The following is a 23,101-nucleotide window of genomic DNA, read 5'->3' as shown; positions in this document are numbered from 1 at the left end:
AAGCAACTTAGGCTTGTGAGGAGACAATATGACTCAACAGAAAGACTATTGTATTGAGAGTTTGAAAAACTGGGTTCTAGTCTCATCTCTCATTGTGTGGCCTTGACTCGTGTGTAAAATAAACAGGTTATATACAACATACATTGTAAAGCCCTTCTAACTCTGAAAAGTCTATAAAATAGTTCAACTGTATGTGATATCTCAAGAAATCAGGTCTACTTTTAATAGTACAGAGGCTTTGTCTATCAGTTACTTTATATTTATGTCGGTTTGAAAATTAACCTCTATCTTTCGTTTTCACACTTGCTTTCTGGAAGATGCATAGTGGTGAATAACTTAGGAAGTGGGCGGCTGCTATTAATAATTTTCCTCACTGCTTCCTTTGTTCTCAAATGCTTATAAAACACAAGTAATAGACAGGATTCAGTAAAAAGGAAAATCAGATTCTGTATTTTGTACAAGAGCAGGAGAACGTTAATGTGTTTTGTTTTGTTTTAAATATGGCTAAAGCATTTAGAGGAAAAGGATTATGATGACACTGTCAAATAGATCAGAAAATAAAGAATGATATGTATATATGTATGAATGTGTGTATGTTTGTATATATATACATATACATATACATACATATACACATATAAACACACACACATGAGTCTGTATAGACAGAAAAATAAAGCATATGTGGCAAAATATCAATGACTGATGAATCTAGGTGAGGAATATAAGACTATATACATTGTATTCTTTCTGCAGTTTTCTGTAGGTTTAAAGTTTTTCCAAATAAAAATTGAGAGTGGAAAAAAACATAATTCTTGCTACATACATATAGATATAAATATAATATCTACTGACCCCAAAATGCCCTGTCCTATTCTTGTCTTTTTTTTTTTAAGTAAAATACAAAAGATTTATTTTTCTGTAAACTTTAAAATGCAATAGAAAAACTATGATAAAGGGAAAAAATTACATAGAAGGTTTCATATACATTCCCACGTTGCTTCTTTATTTTGCCTTTTAGTTACAGACTTGTTTACTTTTTTTCTTAGCTAAGTATAAAATAAAAATGGATAAAGAAGTAGTGGAGAGAAGTCATCTCAGACCTTGCTTATATTAATAAAGTAAACAATTTCAGAGCAAAAGTAGTGCTTGTGTGATTTTCAGTTTTGTCCCAGCTTTAGCTAATAATGAAAAAGTATGTAGTTACCACTCATAAATATAAATAACTACAGGCCTTTTTCATTTCCCTGAAATGAGAGGGACATGGCAGCTGTTATAAAAATCACTCTCCAATCTCCCATGTGTTGTGTAAGTGTAATGGGCTTATACCATGAGAAGAACAAACCATAAAGAGAGAAAATAACAGCAAAGTAGTTGGTTTTGCTCCAGAGTTCCTTTTCACTTATTGTAAGTTATTTTACCCAATTAAAAACAAAATGAACATGCTGTCTGCATTTCTAACATAATAGTCCAACTTAGCTGTAAATCTCAACTCAGAATACAAGTAATAGAATTGTGTATGTCCATTAAGGAAAATGTAGCAACCATCAGGATATAAACATATTCCACAGGTAGATGTAGAATTGCCTCTGATAACTAGGGGTCTAGGCTACACTATGAAGCTTTAGATTTTATCCTGGTTTTCACACAATATAAACCATAGGTTGTAACTTTGGGGTAATAACAAAATCTGAAATAGAAACATTATTTATCAATCAAGTTAATTTATACTAAGTTATCTTAACTTTATAAGTAGTGATATATTAGAAATAACACTAATCTGCAATCTTAGAATCTATTATTGATTTCAAAACCTAATGTAAGAGAATTTGCTTTAGTGAGAATTTAAAGTGAATTTCTCGATACTATTAAATGGATAAATGTTTGTATTTATTAGGATAAAAATGACATTTTACCAATTCATAGGTATGCTACATAACTCACAGTTAAGGTTTGAGTGTTTTGAGTATTTTAGTCTATTGCTAGATCAGCAGTGGTGAAGAATTATATGTAAATTCTTGCCTTGTATATTTTATATGTATTATCTTACTAGACCTTCAAAGTACTATGAGTTTGGTGGACAAATATTAATTTTTAAATAACTTTGTTGATAATTTGGAAGTTTGACTTGATCTTCTGATTAGAAAACTGATGTTGAAAGATGCAACAAAATGTCCTTCATATTGCTTTGTTTTATAGATGTGAAATTCTCTTAGATATTGAAAGTATATAAATTTGAATTATGACTTTCATTATAAAGTAACTATATTTTCTAGTGGGGAAAATGTTATCCATGTTCTAATAAAATGTAGTGATAGCTGAAGCCGGTTTGGCTCAGTGGTAGAGCGTCGGTCTGCGGACTGAAGGGTCCCGGGTTCGATTCCAGTCAAGGGCATGTACCTTGGTTGCGGGCACATCCCCAGTGGGGAGTGTGCAAGAGGCACCTGGTCGATGTTTCTCTCTCATCGACGTTTCTAGCTCTCTATCTCTCTCCCTTCCTCTCTGTAAAAAATCAATAAAATATATATTTTTTAAAAAATGTAGTGGTAATTTTAAATAATATATTCAAGGAGAAAATTATTTTCTTTTTAAAATTTTTATTAATTGATCTTAGAGGAAGGGAGAAAGAGAGAAATATCATTTGTTGTTCCACTTATTTACACATTCATTGATTAATTCTTGTATGTTCCCTGACCAGTCATCCACCGGGCAGCCTTGACATACTGTATTGGGATGATGCTGTAACGAACTGAGCTACCTGGTCAGGGCTGAAAATAATCTTCTAATATTAAACTGTAATAAATACCACCTTCACTTAAACTGTATCAGAAACTTTGTTTCCCTGGTGAATTATTAAAAGGAGAATAAAATATGTCCTGCATCTAGTCTAATCCTTGAAATGTTTGTAGTGCTATCTGAAAAGACTCTTTTAATACCTTAGGTTTTTACCTTTCACATCATAAGTAGTTTATATTGTATAATATTTCTTTGTTTAGGAATTGTTGTGGCTCTTGAGATGTATTATACTTATTAAATTCTTTGCAATAAAAGTCAGTTTCTTAAGTAAATTGAAGATTTGTTTTGAAATTATGTTTTCTGATATCTGACATTTTGGTAGAATGTTTAGTCATTCAGATGTCATATTTATATTGTCACTTGTCCTTATATGATATCAGACTTGTGACATAGTCAATTATGCTATCATTGCTGATGTTTTTAACTTAGTAGATGGGGAAACTGAGACTTAGGGTTGAAATTCAAGATTGTAAATTGGAACTGGACCCAAGTCTTTTAACTATAGTGTTTTCTCCCGATATCAGATCTTAAGGGTTTGAAGCCACAGTGCTTATTTTAGTATATTGACAGAGTCAAACTAGTGAAAATTTGTTTCTGATGTGATGCTTCAACAATTGTATCATGTCAAGGATATGTACAAAACAATGCCATATTGTAGAATCTGTTTTATACCAATTGAAATAGTTTTACACTGTTAATCCTAGTATGCTTATAAACACTGGATTCTGGAGGGTTTGGCAAAGTTGTTGAAATATAGATCATATGGACTTCAGAAAGAAACTTTTGGAACATATATTGAAAGGATCCATTCTCATAAGCATTTCATATTATACTAAGGGAAATGTCACAGAACAATATAATATAATTTGTGGTATAATGAAGCTGTCTTTTTTTAAAAATATATATATATTTTATTGATTTTTCACAAAGAGGAAAGGAGAGGGATAGAAAGCTAGAAACATCTATGAGAGAGAAACATCAGCCAGCTGCCTCCTGCACACCCCTACTGGGGATGTGCCTGCAACCAATATACATGCCCATGACCGGAATCGAACCTGGGACCCCTCAGTCCGCAGGCTGACGCTCTATTCACTAAGCCAAACGGGTTTCGGTTGAAGCTGTCTTTAACAAGGTTCTAGCCATTGACAAACATATAAATATAGTTATTTCATTTAAAGCTGTTTGATATAGTTAGTATGTATTATTTGATATAGTGTGACACAGCTAATAAATATTCATTTGCTATGAAATTAGTTCCCAATATCTTCTTAAATAAGGGAGCTGGGTTAATAAGGAACTACCTTATTATTTCTTTTTTCTATTTTTCTCTACTTAGTCTAATGTCTAACTGTCTATGAATATTTTGGGGGTATTGGCAAATTATTTAGACTTGACAGTCTTCTGAAGTTGCTGGCAGTAATATATTGCTGAGTTTGCTCTTCCGAACAATGAAAAGTGAGAGTAGGAGAAGTTGTACAATTTATTTTTTTATTTTTATTTTTTTAATATTTTTATTAAATTATTATCTGTGTGCATATTTTAACATTGTCCCCCCTCTCCCATGCATACCCTCCCTCCCCAGAGTTTTGTGTCCATTGGTTGTACTTATATGCATGTACACAAGTCCTTTGGTTGATCTCTTACCTCCCCCAGATATCCCTACCCTCCTGGCTGTAATTTGACAGTCTGCTTGTTGCTTTACTGTCTTTATATCTGTCTTTTGTATCATCAGTTTATAATGTTCTTTAATATCCATAAATGAGTGAGGTCATGTGTTATTTCTCTTTCATTGACTGGCTTATTTCACTCAGCATGATGTTCTCTAATTCTATCCAGGTTGCTGCAAATGATGAGAATTCCTTCTTTTTTATGGCAGCATAGTATTCCATTGTGTAGATGTACCATAGTTTTTTGATCCAATCCTCTGCTGATGGGCACCTAGGCTGTTTCCAAATCTTAGCTATTGTAAATTGTGCTGCAATGAACATAGGGGTGCATATATCCTTTCTGATTGGTGTTTCTGGTTTCTTGGGATATAATCCTAGGAGTGGGATTACTGGGTCAAATGGGAGTTCCACTTTGTTTTTTGAGGAAACTCCATACTGTCCTCCACAGTGTCTACACCAGTCTGCATTCCTACCAGCAGTGCGCGAGGGTTCCTTTTTCTCCGCAACCTCACCAACACTTGTCGTTTGTTGATTTGTTGATGTTGGCTATTCTGACAGGTGTGAGATGGAACCACATTGTTGTTTTGATTTGCATCTCTCAGATAATTAGTAACTTTGAGCAGATTTTCATGTGCCTCTTGACCTTCCTTCTGTCTTCTTTTGAAAATATTCTATTTAGGTCCATTGCCCATTTTTTAATTGGATCGTTCATTTTCCTTTTACTTAGTTGTATAAGCTGTCTATAGATGTTGGAGATTAAACCTTTATCTGTGATAACATTTGCAAATATGTTCTCCCATACAGTGGGCTTTCTGGTTGTTTTGTTGATGGTTTCTTTTGCTGTAAAAAAAGCTTTTTATTTTGATGTAGTCCCATTTGTTTATTTTCTCTTTAGCTTCCATTGCCTGGAAGTTGTACAATTTATGATTCAAGTAAAGAATTTTAAAGTAAGTTTTGACTTGAATTTAATAATTTGTTCTGAGGGTATAAAATATATTTTTATACTACCACTAAAGTTTGATTTTTGTTATTAGCGTGAATCTTACAACGTGGGAAAATAAAATTACAGTGTTTTATAGTATAACTCTAACTTGTTAACACAAGTTATTTTTCTTCTCCTGGAGTTAAGATGTAAGAGAAATTATTTTTTAAAATAAATCTTTATTGTTCATATTATTACAAATGTTCCTCTTTTTCCCCCCTCTATTGCTCCCCTCCACCAGGTTCCCATCCCATCCTCTGCCCTTTCCCTACCCCTCATTGTCTTTATCCATAGGTGCACAGTTTTTGTTCAGTCTCTTCCCGCACCCCCCACTCCCCTTTTCCCTGAGAATCGTCAGTCCACTCCCCTTCCATACCTCTGATTCTATTATATTCAACAGTTAATATTGTTCATCAGATTTTTTAATTCCCTTGGTTTTTAGATTCACTTGTTGATACTTATGTATTTGTTGTTCATAATTTTTATCTTTATTTTATTCCTCTTCCTAAAGAACCCCCTTCAGCAATTCATATAATTCTGGTTTGGCGGTGATGAACTCCTTTACCTTTTTTTTTTTTATTAGTGAAGCTCTTTATCTGGCCTTTGATTCTGAGTGAGAGCTTTGTTGGGTAGAGTATTTTTGGCTATAGGTTCTTGCTATTCAACACCTTGAATATTTCTTGCCATTCCCGTCTGGCCTGCATGGATTCTGCCACACAGCCCCGTCTCCCCTTGCCAGAGCCTGGGTCCCCAGGGTCTGGCCCATAACTGGGGCTCAGCGCTACCGGTTCGGGGGTTCAGGCCAGGCTGGGGGTTTGATTTCCTTCCTGCTAGGGAACATCAGGCAGGCACCCAGCCTTCTCCTCCTCTCCGGCTGCGACCTCTCCGTGCACGCACGCATATGGGCACGCAGCATGTCTCCGTACCTTAGGCTTTTTTCAGCTCCTCTGATTTTCCTTCTGGTTTTCTCTTTCCTTCTTGTTGTAGAATTTTCAATCAGTTGACTACCTGTAGCTCTGGGTAATGTCCACTCTACATTTTAGTTGTATTCCATTGAAATTGTTGTGTGCTGCTGCGGTTAGATGTCTACCCGAGCAGCCATCTTGGATCCTCCTCTTTTTTTTTTTTCTTTTTTTTTTTTTTTAATATATTTTATTGATTTTTTTACAGAGAGGAGGGGAGAGGAATAGAGTTAGAAACATCGATGAGAAAGAAACATCGATTAGCTGCCTCCTGCAAATTCCCTACTGGGTATGTGCCCACAACTAAGGTACATGTCCTTGACTGGAATTGAACCTGGGAACCTTGAGTCCACAGGTCAATGCTCTATCCACTGAGCCAAACCGGTTTTGGCTCCTAGAAGTTCTTAAGTTACTTATTTCTCCAAGATGTGCACTATCTCATACCAAAAGTATAAACTTGTATTTCCTTTCCAAGGGCCTGTGTTGGCAGTATCAATCCTAGAGATTTTCATTTTTTTTCCTCATGATTTCTGTCATTCTGAATATTTACTTTCTTAACTTTAATCTTGTTCTCTGCCTATAAGATTTAAATATGTGAGCAATACATGCCATTGCCTGAATGTTTTTAACTTCTTGACATACTTGAACACTTTTAGCATCAGTCAAGTATTTATTAAAAGCTTCCTGTATTCCTAAGATTTATTGAGTATACAATTTAAACAATGAAATAGATTCAATCTAGGATAGTTGTGGTAGAATAATTTAGAACAGCGATGTCTCTTTAGCCTTGAGCACTTACATTTCTCTTAAAGGGCAAGATGGTAAATATTTTAGGCTTTTTGGGCCATACAGTCTCTGTTGCATCTAACTGGCTCTCCTGTAACTACAGAGCTACTCAATTCCGTTGTAGTGTGAAAGTAGATGAATGAACTATAGTTCACAAATAAATGAATGGACTTGGTTAGGTTCCCAGTAAAACTTTATCTATGAAAACTGGTGGCTGGTCTGCTCACCCATATTCTATAGCATCTTAACAAACAATATTCATAAGCTATTATGTGTGTGGCACATAATATATCTAATTATGTGCTCCCAAAAACATATTTTATTGTTGTTGAGGATAATTTGTAAAATCATGGAGAACCAAGGACTTCCTGTTTTAAAATGGCCCCAGCCTGTAGGACCCACGCCAGCCAAGCAGAGGGACGCAACTGGTGGCAGGGTGGGGGGCGGGGCCAGTGAGAAGGCGTTGCCAGGCCGGCCAAGGCAGGTGCCAGTGGGGGCCCCCAGTCGCCCCACTGGTCACCCCACATATTGGCCCTGATCACCAGCAAGGCCTAGGGACCCTACCCATGTATAAATTTTGTGCATCAGGTCTCTAGTCCTATATAATAAAGAGCTAATATGCTAATTAGACTGAAGAGACCATCCAGACAACCAACTGGATAACTTTCTGGAGGAAGCCGGAGCTGCGAGTGCCAAGCCCCTTGCACAAATTTAGTGCATTGGGCCTCTAGTTTTAAAATAAACGCCAACCTCACATTTCTGCATGCTCTCTTAAACTGGAAGGAGGTAGGAGTTAGGATATTCACATGAAGGATGTAAAGTCTGATATACGCTATAGCTTTGTCAAGGCATGTGTTGTTGTAGAGTCCTAAATGTTTTCTTTGGGCTGATGGAGTGGAATATATTTGGCTCTGCGGCTAATACGTACATGGTTTTAGTCAATTAATGCCTTCCTGCCCCCCTTCCTTCTTTATTATTTTTTGGAGCTGGGAAAATAAAAGGTACAAGGGGATAAATTAAGCAAATGGCAAGTCAGAAACAAATCCATTACTCTTTTTGAAGCTTAGTTTAATGTGAGAACCTAAACTTCAGATTTAATGCACTATGACACTACTCTTTGAGGAAGTAATAAAGGCATATATGTTTTCCTTCTAGCAGCAAAAGATGGTGATGATTAAGGATTCAGGAATGAAGTTGCCTGACCAAGTCTATTTTTTTAAGGGGAGTGAATCGAAAGATCAAATGTTTACCCAACAACAGTAAATTCATGATATAACTACTTAATAACTGATGATTCCTGGTAAGAGACGTGATAGAAATGCAGGTCTTAAAATCAGTAAGAGGAGGAGGCAGGAAAGTATAGTTTATACTTGATAGCACTTAAAGCCAATATTAAGTGTTTTTAAAAGTAGATGAAAAACAATTTGTGTAATAGGTGTATATAAATGTGTTTGTATAAAATCTTGAAAACAAACCAAAATGATGTTGGGAGTTTGAGAGATTTTTATTTTCTTTTATCTGTATTTTTTAACTTTTCTACAAAGAATACATATTACTTAAGTACACAAAATGCTGTTATTATATATGCTCACAGATGCATAAAACATTTGTTATCTGTCCTGACTTGAGGTGTGTCTTTGTATTTTCTAGGTGCACCAAAGGCTTTCTTGGCAGAATTTGGGTGTTGTTTATTGCAGTACTGTTGTGCCCTCTGATGGTGAGTTTTGGCAAATCCATTTCTTATGTCTAATATATTTGTCCCCCTAAAGTCAACTATATACTCCTTTACTTAAAATTTGCTTGGAGTCATAGAAATAAAGAGGGTCCTAAAGAAGAGAAATTAAATCTGAAAGAGGGTCTAATGAATTTAGATGAGAAATCAGTATGAAAAACTAATAGGCCCATTAAGTTTTCATGGATATGGAATATTACTGTCTCGGTGTTTTGTTTTGTTTTGTTTTTTGTTTTTCTTTTAAACTGGGGGCATAGTTAATGTGAAGCTCACAGAAGCACCATCTTTGGTATTTCTTAACCATTGGGTCTTCAGATAAGGGTAATACTAAAAAAACTCCAGCCCCTTTGCGGTATCTGAGCCTACAGGGAAGCAACTGAAAGTCTGAGACCCCTCCCCCTTGTCTTTTTCTTCCCTTAGGCTCAAAGCTGTAATACCCTTCTTTGGTGTGGAAAAGAATGAACAGATGCTTGAGGACTGTATATGGTCCTTTGTAAATGTCTATGATGCTGCAAACTGGCAACAGGATCTAAGTTTTGGTTGTTTAGAGGAGATATGTTTACTACTCTTTTTGTCATTTCTCTTACCCAATATTGTACATTGACAGTTTAGATTATTTGCTTAAGATTGGCTGTTAAATATATTTCCTCTGTGTAAAGCTTAGTTTGATAGAACTCTAATTTCAACCTTATAAGCATTGATTCTTTGGTAGAGCAACCATTGAAAGAGTACTCTGCAAATTTGTAAGGATACCAGATCAACTGAGAAACTCCTAGGATCCCCTGTGTTTAATCAGTATTGATATTTGCAGTGTTTTCAGACACCACGCCCCCAAAGCTGTTTAGTTATCTGAATATATGTGTTCATTTTTTTGCTAAATTATCTAAACTTGGAGGAAATATCCATTTGTGATTACTCATTTGTAATATGAAAAGATTGAAAGGAAAAATAGGCCAGAATCAAAATCAGGAAAATAGTAGCTGGCTTTCTTTATCCTATCTCTTAGAAACATCGAGAACTGACAAAGTAATATTCGTATATAAATTAAAAAGCAGCACTCAACGCTTTGGTACAGCTGAGGACAGGTAGGTATGTTGACCCCAGTCAAAACTCAGTATGTAGATGCCAGTTTTTCTCATATGGCCAAAGGGCACTGGACCATAAAGCCACTTCCCCATACCACCTACTTCGTTTCTTCCTTGAGTCCCTCCAAAACAGTGAATATCTGTCACTCTTAACCCTATACTGTCTTGGCCCATTAAGCATCCAAATGGGTGCTGTCTACATCTATGCCAGCACCACTCCCAGGTCCTATTACCTTCATCACCACTACAGGTAACATCAATAAAGAGAGAACTTCTCTCAATGTGTAAAATTTGTTCATAATATTGAATCTTCTCAGCTTTTGCTGAACTAATAGCATTTCATTCAAAATTGTCTAGGTTTTATGATATTTTCTGACATTGTTATATATGTCAGTATATATTAATATGTATTCCATAAGTTATGTGTATTCAATATCAATTAAGTTACACTACAACGGGATAGTCATCTGCCAGTGGTTGTTATGATTTTCAGAGGCAATTAACTTAAACTAATGAATTAATATTGAAATTTATATTATTAATTTTACCACTTAATGGGGTGACTATTATTATCCTATATGCCAATCTGTAAGGAAGTATTTCAATAATACAACAATGGCACAGTTATACTGAGGCATCTGGCTGCATGTTATCCCAGAACATAAGTACTAGTAGATTGTCCCTATGTTGCATGAGAGGTTGAAGGTAGTAATATTTTCAAAAGCTAAAGGGAGCCAAAACGGGTTTGGCTCAGTGGATAGAGTGTCGGCCTGCAGACTAAAAGGTCCCAGGTTTGATTCCGGTCAAGGGCATGTACCTTGGTTGCAGGCACATCTCCAGTAGGGGGTGTGCAGGAGGCAGCTGGTCAATGTTTCTCTCTCATTGATGTTTCTAACTCTCTATTCCTCTCTCTTCCTTTTTGTAAAACTCAATAAAAATATATTTTTAAAAAAAAAGAAAAAGAAAAAGCTAAAGGGATACATAATTTTAAACAGAGTGACTTCTAAATTTCCTGCCAATAAGAAAATAATTCATGTTAGTTATCAAGAAGTAGAAGCACAAAAGTATTTGATTTAATGCAACTCAGTGTTCTTACTACCATCAAATTATTCACCATTCTTATTTTGTACTTCTAAGTTAATTTTACCTTAGGGTCAATATAGCATATGAAAAAACTCTGTCATTAATACACAGTGACTTTAATAGAGTTTAGCCACCAGTAGTTAACAGTTCTACCATCATTCATTGCTCTTTGTTGTAACTGCTGGGTCTTTTTTCTTAATCCTCACCAAAGGATATTTTTCCATTGATTATTTTATTTATTTATTTATTTTAGAGAGAGTGTAAGAGAGGAGGAGAGACAGAGAGAAACATTGATATGAGAGAGACACATTCATAGGTTGCCTCCCGCACACGCTCCGACCAGGGGATTGAGTCTGCAACTTAGTTACGTGCCCTTGACTGGAATCGAACCCGAGACCCTTCAGTCCTCTGGCCAATGCTCTATTCACTGAGCCAAACTGGCTAGAGCTGCTGGGTCATATTCTATTATTATCAAATGAGGGCTTGACCCTAATGTTTTAAAGTACAAAATCTAAAATACCACATTACATAATTATTATATTTATACACCTAGAATATATACCTAATATTTACTGCCCTTAGTAATTGCTTATTAATAATGTTTGGAGATCTATTATGACAATGATAGCTGATATAAATATATAGATTATCTTAAATGTCTAACCTTCCTCCCAAAGAAATCTAAATGGTTCTTGTTTTTTGTATGTGCCATAAATATTTTTGAGGATCTGGTGTAGGTTCTAGATTTTATCTCTAGAAAATTTATATATACTACTACACATAGGAAATTTTACATATAACTTCTTAGTGACCAGACTACCTTAAACCAATTCATAGAATCCCTAGTCTCATGGACCCGAACTCAAGAACTTCTTTGGATACATTGCACACAGGTACACATGCACATACCTGTACACGCAGTCATGTTCCCTTTCAGGGGACGATTGTGCTTAGAGGTAAGAGAAGAGCTTTGGAGCAAAACAGAGCTGGGTTTACATCCCACTTCCACCATTTAAGCACCTTGTAACCTTAGGCAAGGTAATTAACATCTCAAAAGTATTTTCTTATCTGTGAAAGGGAGATGGTATTATTTACCACCTCCAGGAGAAAAGTGCACTTAGCCTACATAAATAGTACTTCCCCACCAGAAACTCTTTCCTTAAAGGGTGGTTTTGATAGTGTTACAGACAGCTAATCTAAAATGTGTGGTTTGGAGTTCTCATTTTAATTTTCTGTGCCCCAGATCCTCAATGTAAAATGGCTCATGTTTACGATTGCATGATTAGGCTTTAGGGGTTCCCTTTCTTACTAATGGAAGTAAAGAATGAGAATAATTTATGATCATTGTAAAGGGGACAATCAAAGTTGTCCTGACAATTTTTAATAGCGTAAGTTAGAACATATCTTCACCTTAGCTACAGAGAAAGTGCTATAGTAAAGGGTGAGCTATAGTAAGAGCAAGAATAGCCTCTTCAACTGCCTTCATTTTTCTGTACAGAAATGTAATGCTGTTATTTCTGTATTAAATTGTGCTACAGAGTTGTGATTATTTTGTATTTAACAAAAAATATAATATTTCTTTACAAAAATTGTTTGAAGGCAAATAATTTTGTAGTAATTAAGGGTTATTGGAAATTCCTGTTTAATAATAAACACTCAGCTACTTAATCAATCCAAGTATGGATGATCTTATAAATTCTTTACCTAAGATCTATGGATAGTTTGGGGAATAGATACCTGTCCTAATTTTTTTCTTTGATTTTTATCCCGTTACTGTTTTTAAAAAGCTTTATTGACATATATGTTACATACCATAAAAGTCACCTATCACTGTGTAAGTATCATAACAATCCGGCTTTAGACTATGTGCTTCACCCCTAAAAGTTCCTTTGCTTCTGTTTTGCAGTCAATCCCTGCTCCCACCTTATATCCCAGGCAACCACTAATATACTTTCTGTCTCTATAGTTAAACCTTTCCTAAAAATGTCATATAAGTGGATTCATACAAAATGTAGTTTTTTGCATCTAGCTACTTTTACATATTAATGCTTTTGAGGTTTACCCATATTTAGCACATATTGTAGTTCTTTATTTATATCACTGAGTAGTAATCGAGTACGTGGAAATATCACATTTTGTTTATTCACTTACCAAAAGGAAAGCATTTCAATTGTTTTCTATAATGTTGCTATCAACATTTGCTTATAATCTTTGTATGGACATACGTTTTCATTTTTCTTGGGTAGATACTTAGGAATGGAATGGCTGGGTCATATGGTAAGTATATACTTATCTCTTCAGTAAATTATAAAACTGTTTTTCAAAGTGGCTGTACCACATTGCATTCCCAACAGCAGAGTATGTGTGTCCTGGTTTCCCCATATCTTCCCCAACACTTGATATGGTTGATTTTCTTGATTATAGACATTCTAGTGGATTGTTTTCCTTGTGGTTCTAATTTGCATTTCATGGATGACTAATAAGCATTTTTTAAGGTTTTATTAACCATTCAAATATTTTTGTAGGTAAAGTGTCCAAATTTTTTGCCCACTCAAAAAAAAATTACTATTGTCTTAGTATTGATTTGTAAGGGTTCTTTATATTTTCTAAAGTTTTCCTGTTACTTTTGAAATCATTTTAGAAGAAAGAGAAGACAATTTTTTGAGTTATGCTGTGTTACTAATGGTCATACTCTTGTACACAGTTGTAAGTTCTGTATTTATTGTCAACATCATATTGAAGGCACAAACATATCCCACTACTATTTTTCATTTCAACTTAAAAATAAAAAAAGAAAGAAATGAAACTCCAAAAATGATGGAACACAAAACTTCAGTGTTTTAATGTCAGCGTTCTCGCCAACCTAAATATGAAGTTGAAATAACTGAAACACCTTGTATTTTTCTAATTTTGAAATATATTCTACAGTTTGCATTTTTTAGAAGTCGAAGTTTCGATTTAAAACTACCAGAATGTTATTGAACTTGTTCCATCAGAAAAATATCCCCCTCCCTTTTTAAATGATTCTATATAATTGACCATCATTGCCAAGAAAACCAATCACTTGAAATGTAAGCTTTATGCATGACAGTATTTGAACTGGCTTAGTGTGGAATAGAAGCAAATTTATGTCAAATATCAGATGATATCATCTAGTCTAGGATTGCAACATTTATTCCAATATTTTGAAATAAGTTTTGAGGAAATTGGAAACTATTCTATTTCTCTCCACAATGCAACTTGATGAAACTATTGATATTGCTCTGAGGAATTAGTTCTTAGTTTTTATCTGTCAATAAGCAACTTTTCACAGTTAAGGAAAAAATTCTAAATATGTGAGATTCTCTTATGGAAATTAGAAAGGCTGTTAACATTAGTGACTATCACCATCTTTGAAAGAGTGTTAATTTTTTTTGCCAAAATAACAACCAGAAAAAAAAAATTTTTTTCTCTGAAGAAGATCCTGTTACTTTACTTTCTACACAAATGATGCATCTTCCACACTTAGTATCATGAATATGTATATTGCCTCAGAGAAGAAAGGAACTTCACCCATTTTCCCCCAGTTGATACATACTGGCATTTAAGACTCTTCCATTAGCCCTAAAAGAAGCCTTGCCTGTTATCACAGAAGTAATCACTGTCATGAGATAAAAATTTTATAAGAAAAAGAATCAAAATAGAATTATTTTCTTGGCTTGATTAAATGTTGGATAGGAGTTTTTCTATTTAAAAGAGGAAAAAGTTTAATACAAGAAAGAATTTAGTTATGGCTTGATTATTTGTGGATATTTGAGGCTTTATGAATGAGCATAGTCTTCTAATTTAAGACTTTCAGTCGTTAATATTGAGTAGAAATATTGTGTACTATTTTAAACAAGCTATAGCTCTGAAGTGGGTAATTAGAAATAGACAATATAAATTTTCCAACTGCTAGACGAAGTTTCTCTGTAGGCTGGTCATAAATGGAAAGCCTTGTCAGTTTCTCTGCAGGAATTAAAAATGTCATAGCTCTTAAAAGCTATCTCTGCTCAGAAATTGAAACTTGAATTTGTAATCTTTTCATTTTGATATTGCATCAAAGTAGTGATATAAATTCAATTCTATGAGTATTAGAGAATTCTTAGAATTGGAGCAAGGCAGCAAGCTGGGCTGGGTGGGGTGGGGGTGGGGGGGCGAGGAGAGTTATAGGAGGGCAGGGCAGTGGGCAGAGAGCTACAGGAGGGTGAGCTATGGGGCCTGTGATTATGTTTTTACCACATACTTTTCTTATAGTCTCAAAGTTTTCACAACTTCTTTTCATCAAAACAGAAAGGCACAACCTTTTAGATATCAAAGATGATATTTAAGTTACCATATTCCAAATCTGGGCCTATTATGTGACTTCTTTATTCCAGCTAAGCAATATAGCAGTATTGTAATTGAAATGTTATTTTATATAAAATTAAAGCTTATTTTCTGTTTTAATGGAAGTCTTGTTTGGTGTTTTTAAAAAACAGGAAATAGCCATTAATTTTGTTTTAAAAAGAAGAAAAGTGCTTCAGATTTTACAAACACTTATTTTTTAAAAGTGGCAATACAGTAGTCTCTCAGGTATATTATAACAAAATACCATAGACTGTGTGGCTTAAAGAACAAAAATGTATTTTCTCTCAGTTCTGGAGGCTGGAAGCCTTGAGATCAGGGTAAGAATTCTATTCCTAGCTTGCAGATGGCCACCTCTCACAATGAGGAATGGGGGGAGCACTTATCCTTCTTATAAAACCATAGTCCTATCATATTAGGGCCTGATCTTTATGACCTCATTTAATCTTAAATACCTCTTACAGACCCTATCTCCTGATAGTCACACTGGCAATTAGAGATTCAACATATGAATTAGGGGGGAGGGACACTATGACACAGATCAGTCCATAGCAGGCATTATAAAGGAAATCCATTTCCAAAGAAATAAAATAAATAATATCTAAAACTTTTATGTATAAACTAGAGGCCCATTGCACAAAGAGATTCATGCAATAGACCTTCCTTTCCTTGGCTTCCAGCACCGGTTTTCCTCCGGCACCCAGGACCCAGGCCTTCACTCCTGCCAGAGTATGCCGCCTTTGTCTTTGCTGCAGACTCTGGAGTCTGCAGTCTTATCTTTGCTGCAGCACTCTGTGCCTGGAGCAGCTGGGCAGCCGCCATCTTTGGCTTTCTAATTTGCATACTCACTCTGATTGGCTGTGGGTGTAGAGATCTGGTCAATTTACATGTTTGTCTATTATTAGGTGAGATTGTTTGAAATTTTTAGGAAATAGGAGTAAGGAGGGAATCTATACCTTTATCAGATTCTCAAAGAGGTAAATTATCCAAAAATACTAAGGAACACAGAATTGGTTTGCATAATTTATACTCTCAACCTTTTTTGCCTTTAGTGGATTAAGTAATTTTTGTTGTCTTGAAATTTAAAGGCATGATTGGAAAGTTTCTCATGGATGTGGTATATGATTTTAGTGTTTCGGTTTTAAGACTTTAGATTTTAGAAAAAACAAGAGAAACTATTATAGCAGGCATTTTCATATATTCTCATTGAATATTGTGAAATATTAGAATCCCTGCAATATAGAGAAGGAAACTGAGATATTCGTATTATACTCAGTAATCAGAAATATGCTTGGTGATTCAACTTGTCTCCTATGGTAGAACTTAAATACTACCAAATCTAAGTTTCCAAGACCCATAATAGTTCTACTGCACTGTCACTATTTCAGATTGTATTGTATTTTTCACCACCCAGAAATTAAAGTGGGGTCTAATTTAATGAAGTTACTTCACAACAGCACCATCCAAAGCAGTATTCTTATAAAGAAAAGGGGGCTAGAGCACTATATTATTATAGGGTTTCATTTTTACAAAAGCAAAATAAAATCTTTAGTTCTCAGTAGAGTGAGTACATGGATAGAAGGAAGGGAGGGAATGGCATTTACTTCACACAAATGCTTTATTGACATTTGTAAGAAACTAGTTTGCCCTGCACACGAATCCATGTGCCAGTAGGTCGCTGCCACCCTCCTGTAGCTCTCCGCCCGCTGCCCCGCCCTCCTGTAACTCTCCTCACCCCTTCCACTCCCCATGGCTTGCTGCCCTGCCCCCTCCTGTAGCTCTCTGCTGCCCACTTGTAGTTCGCTGCCCCACCCTCCTGCAGATCCCTGATCAGGTGGTTACACGGTCTGTCATTATGCCTCAGGTCGTAATGGATAATTAGCATATCCCTCTCATTTTATATAGGATTATTTTCATAAACTGATTTTAAAAGTACCAGAATTACAAAAGGTACATAGGTTATACAACTTTCACATAGGACTAATAATACTATATATTAAAAAATGATTTATAACTTTGTTTTCAAAATTTTTATCATTTAGGCCTCATAACCACATATTAATTAGTATTGTGGATAAAAAAGGGCCCACATGCCCTAGATGGTTTGGCTCAGTGGATAGAGCACCAGCCTACAGAGTGAAGGGTTCCAGGTTTGATTCTGGCCAGTAGTTGAGGTCTTGATCCCCAGAAGGGGGCATGCAGGAGGCGACCAGTCGATGATTCTCTCTCATTGATGTTTCTATCTCTCTCTCTCTCCCTCTCCCTTCCTCTCTGAAATCAATAAAAAAAAAAGGGGGGGGGGGCACATTCTAAACTTGCCTGACAAGCTAAGAGGAGGCCTGCATGGCAGCCTTACAAACTCAGAGACCTATAGTAACCACGTAGGATGGTCTGAAATTAAAACTTCTTAACTAAAAGTGAGTCATGTTGTAGGGTTGCTTACTACAATAATATAGTTGAGAAGTTGGTGCTGGCTCTTGGTTCTTCTCCATGTTGACTTCTCCATAGGACTGTAGAATTGTCCTAATGATGTAGCTGCTGGTTTTCCCAGAGCAAGTGATTGAGAGTGGGACTGAAGCTACACAGTCTTTTATGGCGTAACCTCAGAAGTTTCACACCATCACCTCTGCTGTATTCTGATTATGCAGAGAAGTCCTGACTTGATGTGAGATGATACCACATAAGGATGTGAATGCCTAGAGGCAAGGATTATATAGGGTTATCCTAGAGGCTGGCTATCACAATGCTCACTATGTAATGTATATTTGGGTATATAAATGCGTGTGTGTGTGTGTGTGTGTGTGTGTGTGTGTGTGTGTGTAATGGATGGCAATGATAAACACAAAATACCAACTTCAGGATAGTGGGCTTCTTTTGGAGAAGAAAGATTACCCTGATTCAGTATGGATAATTTTTTGAATGGGAGCAAGGCTTGAGTGAAATAAAAAGTCCAATAGCAAGGTAGCTGATATAAGAGGCAGACCTGGATTAGGATAGTAATAGTAGAACAAATTGGAAGGATCAGAGATTTTAGGATATAAAATGAAAATATGTGCTGACCTATTAGATATGAGAAATGTCATGTTCTGCGTCTAAGAAATGTCCAAACCTGTAGGAAAATTTTATGAATTTATTTGAGCCAAACTGATGGCAGTTGCCAGGAAGCAAAATCTTGACAGATTGAGAAAATATTGCAGATATTGGCAGTTTTGCACCTTATTTTATACATTAGTTACAAATTGAGACACAAGGACGGTTACATGAAATCCGCTGGTGGTAGATTAAGGAGGCAGGAAAATGCAAAGTGAGGAAATTTCTGGGATTGGATAGAAAGCCAAATGGAGAAACACATATTTCTTTTACATTTGTGGTTACTGCATAGTAAATGTCACTGGAAAGGGACAGGGCTGAGGCAGTTTGTCCCGGCACAGGTCTTAGATGTGTGGGTCCTTGACTCTGTGCAGGGAAGATTTCAGAGATATGAGTCTAGGTGATTTTGAGAATACATTTAATAAAGCTTAGGGCAGTAAGACAATGGAAGGGCTTAGGACAGAACCATGGTCGGCAAAGTGCGGCTCGCAAGCCACATGCAGCTCTTTTGCCCCATGAGTGTGGCTCTTCCACAAAATACCACGGCCTGGGCGAGTCTATTTTGAAGAAGTGGTGTTAGAAGAAGTTTAAGTTTTAAAAATTTGGCTCTCAAAAGAAATTCCAATTGTTGTACTGTTGATATTTGGCTCTGTTGACTAATGAGTTTCCCGACCACTGGCAAAGAAGAAGCAAGATCATAGCAACAGAGTTGAGCCAAGGCACAGAGACAAAGGAAGTGAGCTGAGGCAGGGCTGCTTCAACTCAGGAAAAAAGTCGCAGAGGCAAAAGAAGTGAGCCATGCATGGCAGGGCTGCTTGGCTTGCTGAAAATCAATAGAGGCAAAAGGAGGACCCGTGGAGACAGGATCAAAGGGTTAGCCTGGGACCAGCTGCTGCTACCCACTGCTCCCCTGGTTGCCACCCTTAGAGCTCAGGAGAAAGTACGAAAATATGTGACTCTGGGAATGCTCAAGTTTTTTATCTGTTTTCTGCAGGCGAAAATTTTAGGTCTTAATCAGAATATTTATTAGCTTTCTAGGTATGTCCTATAATATGCTGGTGTATCAAAATGAGTGTTTAGTGGGGTTTGAATTCATTATCTTGTCATAACCTTTGTCTTGGCTTTGTGTTTTGGGACTGTTGTGTTATTTATTCCCCTGACTTCATCCTTCTTGGGTTTGTCTGACCCTAATGGCACTAACTGGGTACTCCGTTATCTATCTCCCTGGCGTGGGTGATTTAAGCTACCTGCTCTTTGGTTGGCGAGGAGAGATGTAAACTATCTGCTTTTAGGGGTCTTTGGTTAGAGAAGATAAGTTCTTGTGACTTATTAGCTCAATGCTAGTTGCTCAACCATTTGTTTAACCCTCTGTCACAGTTTCCGCATTCCACTTGCCAAGGAATTTTCCTAGCTTCTTGCTAATCTTGCCTCAGTAAACACTTGCAGTACATAGAGGTGGTATGTGGGCAACAGATAACAATGAGGGGATCTGTGGTCTTCTGGTCTGGTGCAGGCAGTTGTGTTTTGAGGGATCTGGAAAGTATTGCTTTGAAATCTCAAATATATATTTTGTTGGATGCAAAAAGACAATAAAACAGGCTCACTTAAGGTAAAGATTGACTTGTGTCAAGGAAACTACAGGCCCAGGACAAAACTACCCACCACAACCTGCTTTTTACTTAGGAATGTTTTATGCTCAGGCCATCTTGCAAAGTACTGAGTTTGTAAGGCCCACCATGCAAGCCTCTCCTGAGCTCGGCAGAGTTAGTGTGTAGCCCTTTTTTTTTTTTTTTTTTTAATCACAAGAGGAGTCAGGTATATCAGACAAGTTTCTGGATTGGGCCATAGTTATGTAATGATGGTGTTATTGACTGAGATGAGAAATGTCAGAGATGGTTTGGGAGAAGATTAATTTAGTTTTAGGATTTTTGAGTTCGGGGTATGCCTGAGGGAAACCTAGTTGTCCAGCAAACAATTGAATTTAGGTTGGAACATCAGTATTTAGATGGTAGCTGACACTTTGTAAGGAGATGAGATTGCCTAGAGAGTGTGTGGATTGAAAAGCATAGAGGTCTAGGACAAAGCACTTAGAAACTTAAGGGGTGAATACAGGAAGAGCCTAGGAAGGAAAATTAGAAGGTATAAACAGAAAGGTTAAAAACAACCAGGAGGGTGTGAAGAAAGGAAAGATTTTTATAAAGTGAAGAAGTAGTTAACATCATTAGATGCTGTAAAATGGCTTTGGGTTAAACTTCTCTGACTTTAGCACCATCATTTAACCTTGCTCTGCTTACCTGTAAAGAAGGACATTAGTCTGTGTTATTTCCCTGGCCCTTCCAACACTAAAATGTTATGCATGTATTTCACATTCTTGATGTAGAATATTACAAAAAGAGGGAAGAAAGAGACAATGGTAAGACATAAGCCACTGGAATCATCCACCTACAAAGTTCAGCTCTAAATAGTTTTGCAGAGAACACTCCACATGTGCTTCCTTATTATACCAGGTTCCTTTCATAATAAAACCTTAAGATATAGTCAAGTTCATAATATATTTTAAAGATTTTACCCATTGTTTTGAACACCAATCGAACATCCTGCTACGCATTTTTATAAACATTTTTAACAATTGGCTAAATTACAAGCATTTGTATCTTATGACTTTTTATACCTATTTCCCCAAATACATTTTAAAAAACAATTCCTTCTTCAAACCCAAATATTTGTTTGCCTTGCACTTCTTTTAGTCTGGCAAATCTTGTCTTTTTATTTTTACGCCTAAATCTGCTGTCATGTTCTATCTCTCAGTATTCATACTGGATGCCCCATGTTTCTAGATTTCTTTGAAGCGCACTGATGTAAAACATAGCTTATTTCTTATTTTATTGCAATGGAAATAATAGCAAAAGATGAAAAAAACAACAACCCAAGAGTCACCTGATGAAATTCACACTAAAAAAGAGTATCTGTTGCCAGGACCTCGGTGCCCTGCATCACATGGACTGACATTAAGTCTAACCAGAATCCCAAAGGAAGGGGAGGAGACAGGAAAAATACTGGAATAATGGACAAAATTCTCCCAAATTTGAAGAAGTGTAACGACTCACGTGCAAAATAATCACAAAGAATAACATAGAAAGAAAAATTATAACAAAATTGTTTAAAACCAATAATAAAGAGAAAATATTAAAAGGAGTCAGAGTTTAAAAGACATATTGCATACAGAGAAACAAAGATAAATATATACTTTGCAAACCAGAAGACGTAGTTCTTTAGAGTGCTAAAAGGAAAAAAATATGTCAACGTAGAATTTTTTGCAAAATTTACTTCAAAAATGAAGGTGAAATAAAGCCTTTTTCTGACTTGCCAAAGCTGAGAGAATTTGTTGCCAGGAACATCTGCACATCAAGAAATGTTTGAGGAAGCCCTTCAAGCAAAAAAAAAACAAAAAAAAACATAATTACTAAATGGAAATTTGGATCTATACAAAAGGGATGAATATATGTGTAAAAATAAAAGAGATTTCCCTTCATTTCAGAATTTCTTTAAAATATCACTTATCAAAGCAAAAATAATATATTATGTGGCTTATAACATTTAGAAATCCTGTATAATAAAAGCTAAGTGTATGGTCATGTGGTCGTCCGTTCAACTAAAGTGTAATATGCTAATGATATGCTAAGGCCGCTCAATTGCTCACTGTGACATGCACTGACCACCACGGGGTAGACAGTTGACCAGTTGCTATGATGTGCACTGACCACCAGGGGGCAGATGCTCCAACCAGTAGATTAGCTTGCTTCTGTGGCCTGGCCAATCAGAACTGAGCAAGATGGGCTGGACACAGCCTGGAGCCCTCTTGCTGTCTCTTCCCTGCTGCCAACCTTCCACATTTCCTCCCTGGCCTCAATCACATACCGGTGGGATCCCTCGGCCTGGCCTGTGCCCTCTCGCAATCGGGGACCCTTCAGGGAGGCACATTGACTGTCAGGTAATATAACATCTATATAATAAAAGCCTAAGCGATGGTTATGGTAGAACGACCAGAACAACTGATCACTGTGATGTACACTGACCACTAGGGGGCAGACCCTCAATGCAGGAGCTACCCCCTTGTGGTCAGTGCACTCCCACAAGGGGAGTGTTGCTCAGCCAGAAGCTGGGCTCATGGCGGCAGTGGCAGGAGCCACTCCCACCTCCATGGCAGCACTAAGGAGCAGCAAGCCAAGTGGTAAGGAGCGAGGGGTCCCACACTGTGAGATGGACATCCCCTGAGGGGCCCCAGACTGCAGGAGGGCACAGGCTGGACTGAGGACCTCCCCCCCCCCCCCCCCGTCCAGTGCCCGAATTTCATGCACCGGGCCTCTAGTAAAATATATGATACTATAAAACAAGGGGAATGGAAGTATATTGTTGTAGCGTCCACTGCACTAAACCTAAAATGGTATGAAATTATTTAAAAATTAACTGTGATAAGTTAAAGGTGTATATTGTAAACCCTAGAACAGGGTTCAGCAAACCCAGTAAGCCAAATCCTGCTCACAGCTTATTTT

The 23,101-nt window shown here is 36.5% G+C and overlaps 1 protein-coding gene across 5 annotated transcripts in view; it reads left to right on the top strand.

The window, feature by feature from the left end:
• Window positions 1-23,101, top strand: part of MCU (mitochondrial calcium uniporter) — a 170,404-nt gene that overhangs the window by 118,864 nt on the left and 28,439 nt on the right. For 4 of the 5 annotated variants that reach the window (XM_036437796.2, XM_036437793.2, XM_036437792.2 and 1 more), the window contains exons 3-4: window positions 8,844-8,910; window positions 13,340-13,370. In XM_036437796.2, coding sequence (XP_036293689.1) covers window positions 8,844-8,910; window positions 13,340-13,370 — 98 coding nt within the window. The remainder of the gene's footprint in view (window positions 1-8,843; window positions 8,911-13,339; window positions 13,371-23,101) is intronic. The other variant, XM_036437795.2, reaches the window with a different exon arrangement.

Source organism: Pipistrellus kuhlii, unplaced genomic scaffold (assembly GCF_014108245.1).
Source record: "Pipistrellus kuhlii isolate mPipKuh1 unplaced genomic scaffold, mPipKuh1.p scaffold_m20_p_15, whole genome shotgun sequence".
NCBI lineage: Eukaryota > Metazoa > Chordata > Mammalia > Chiroptera > Vespertilionidae > Pipistrellus > Pipistrellus kuhlii.
This window is presented reverse-complemented; position numbering and strand designations above follow the sequence as displayed.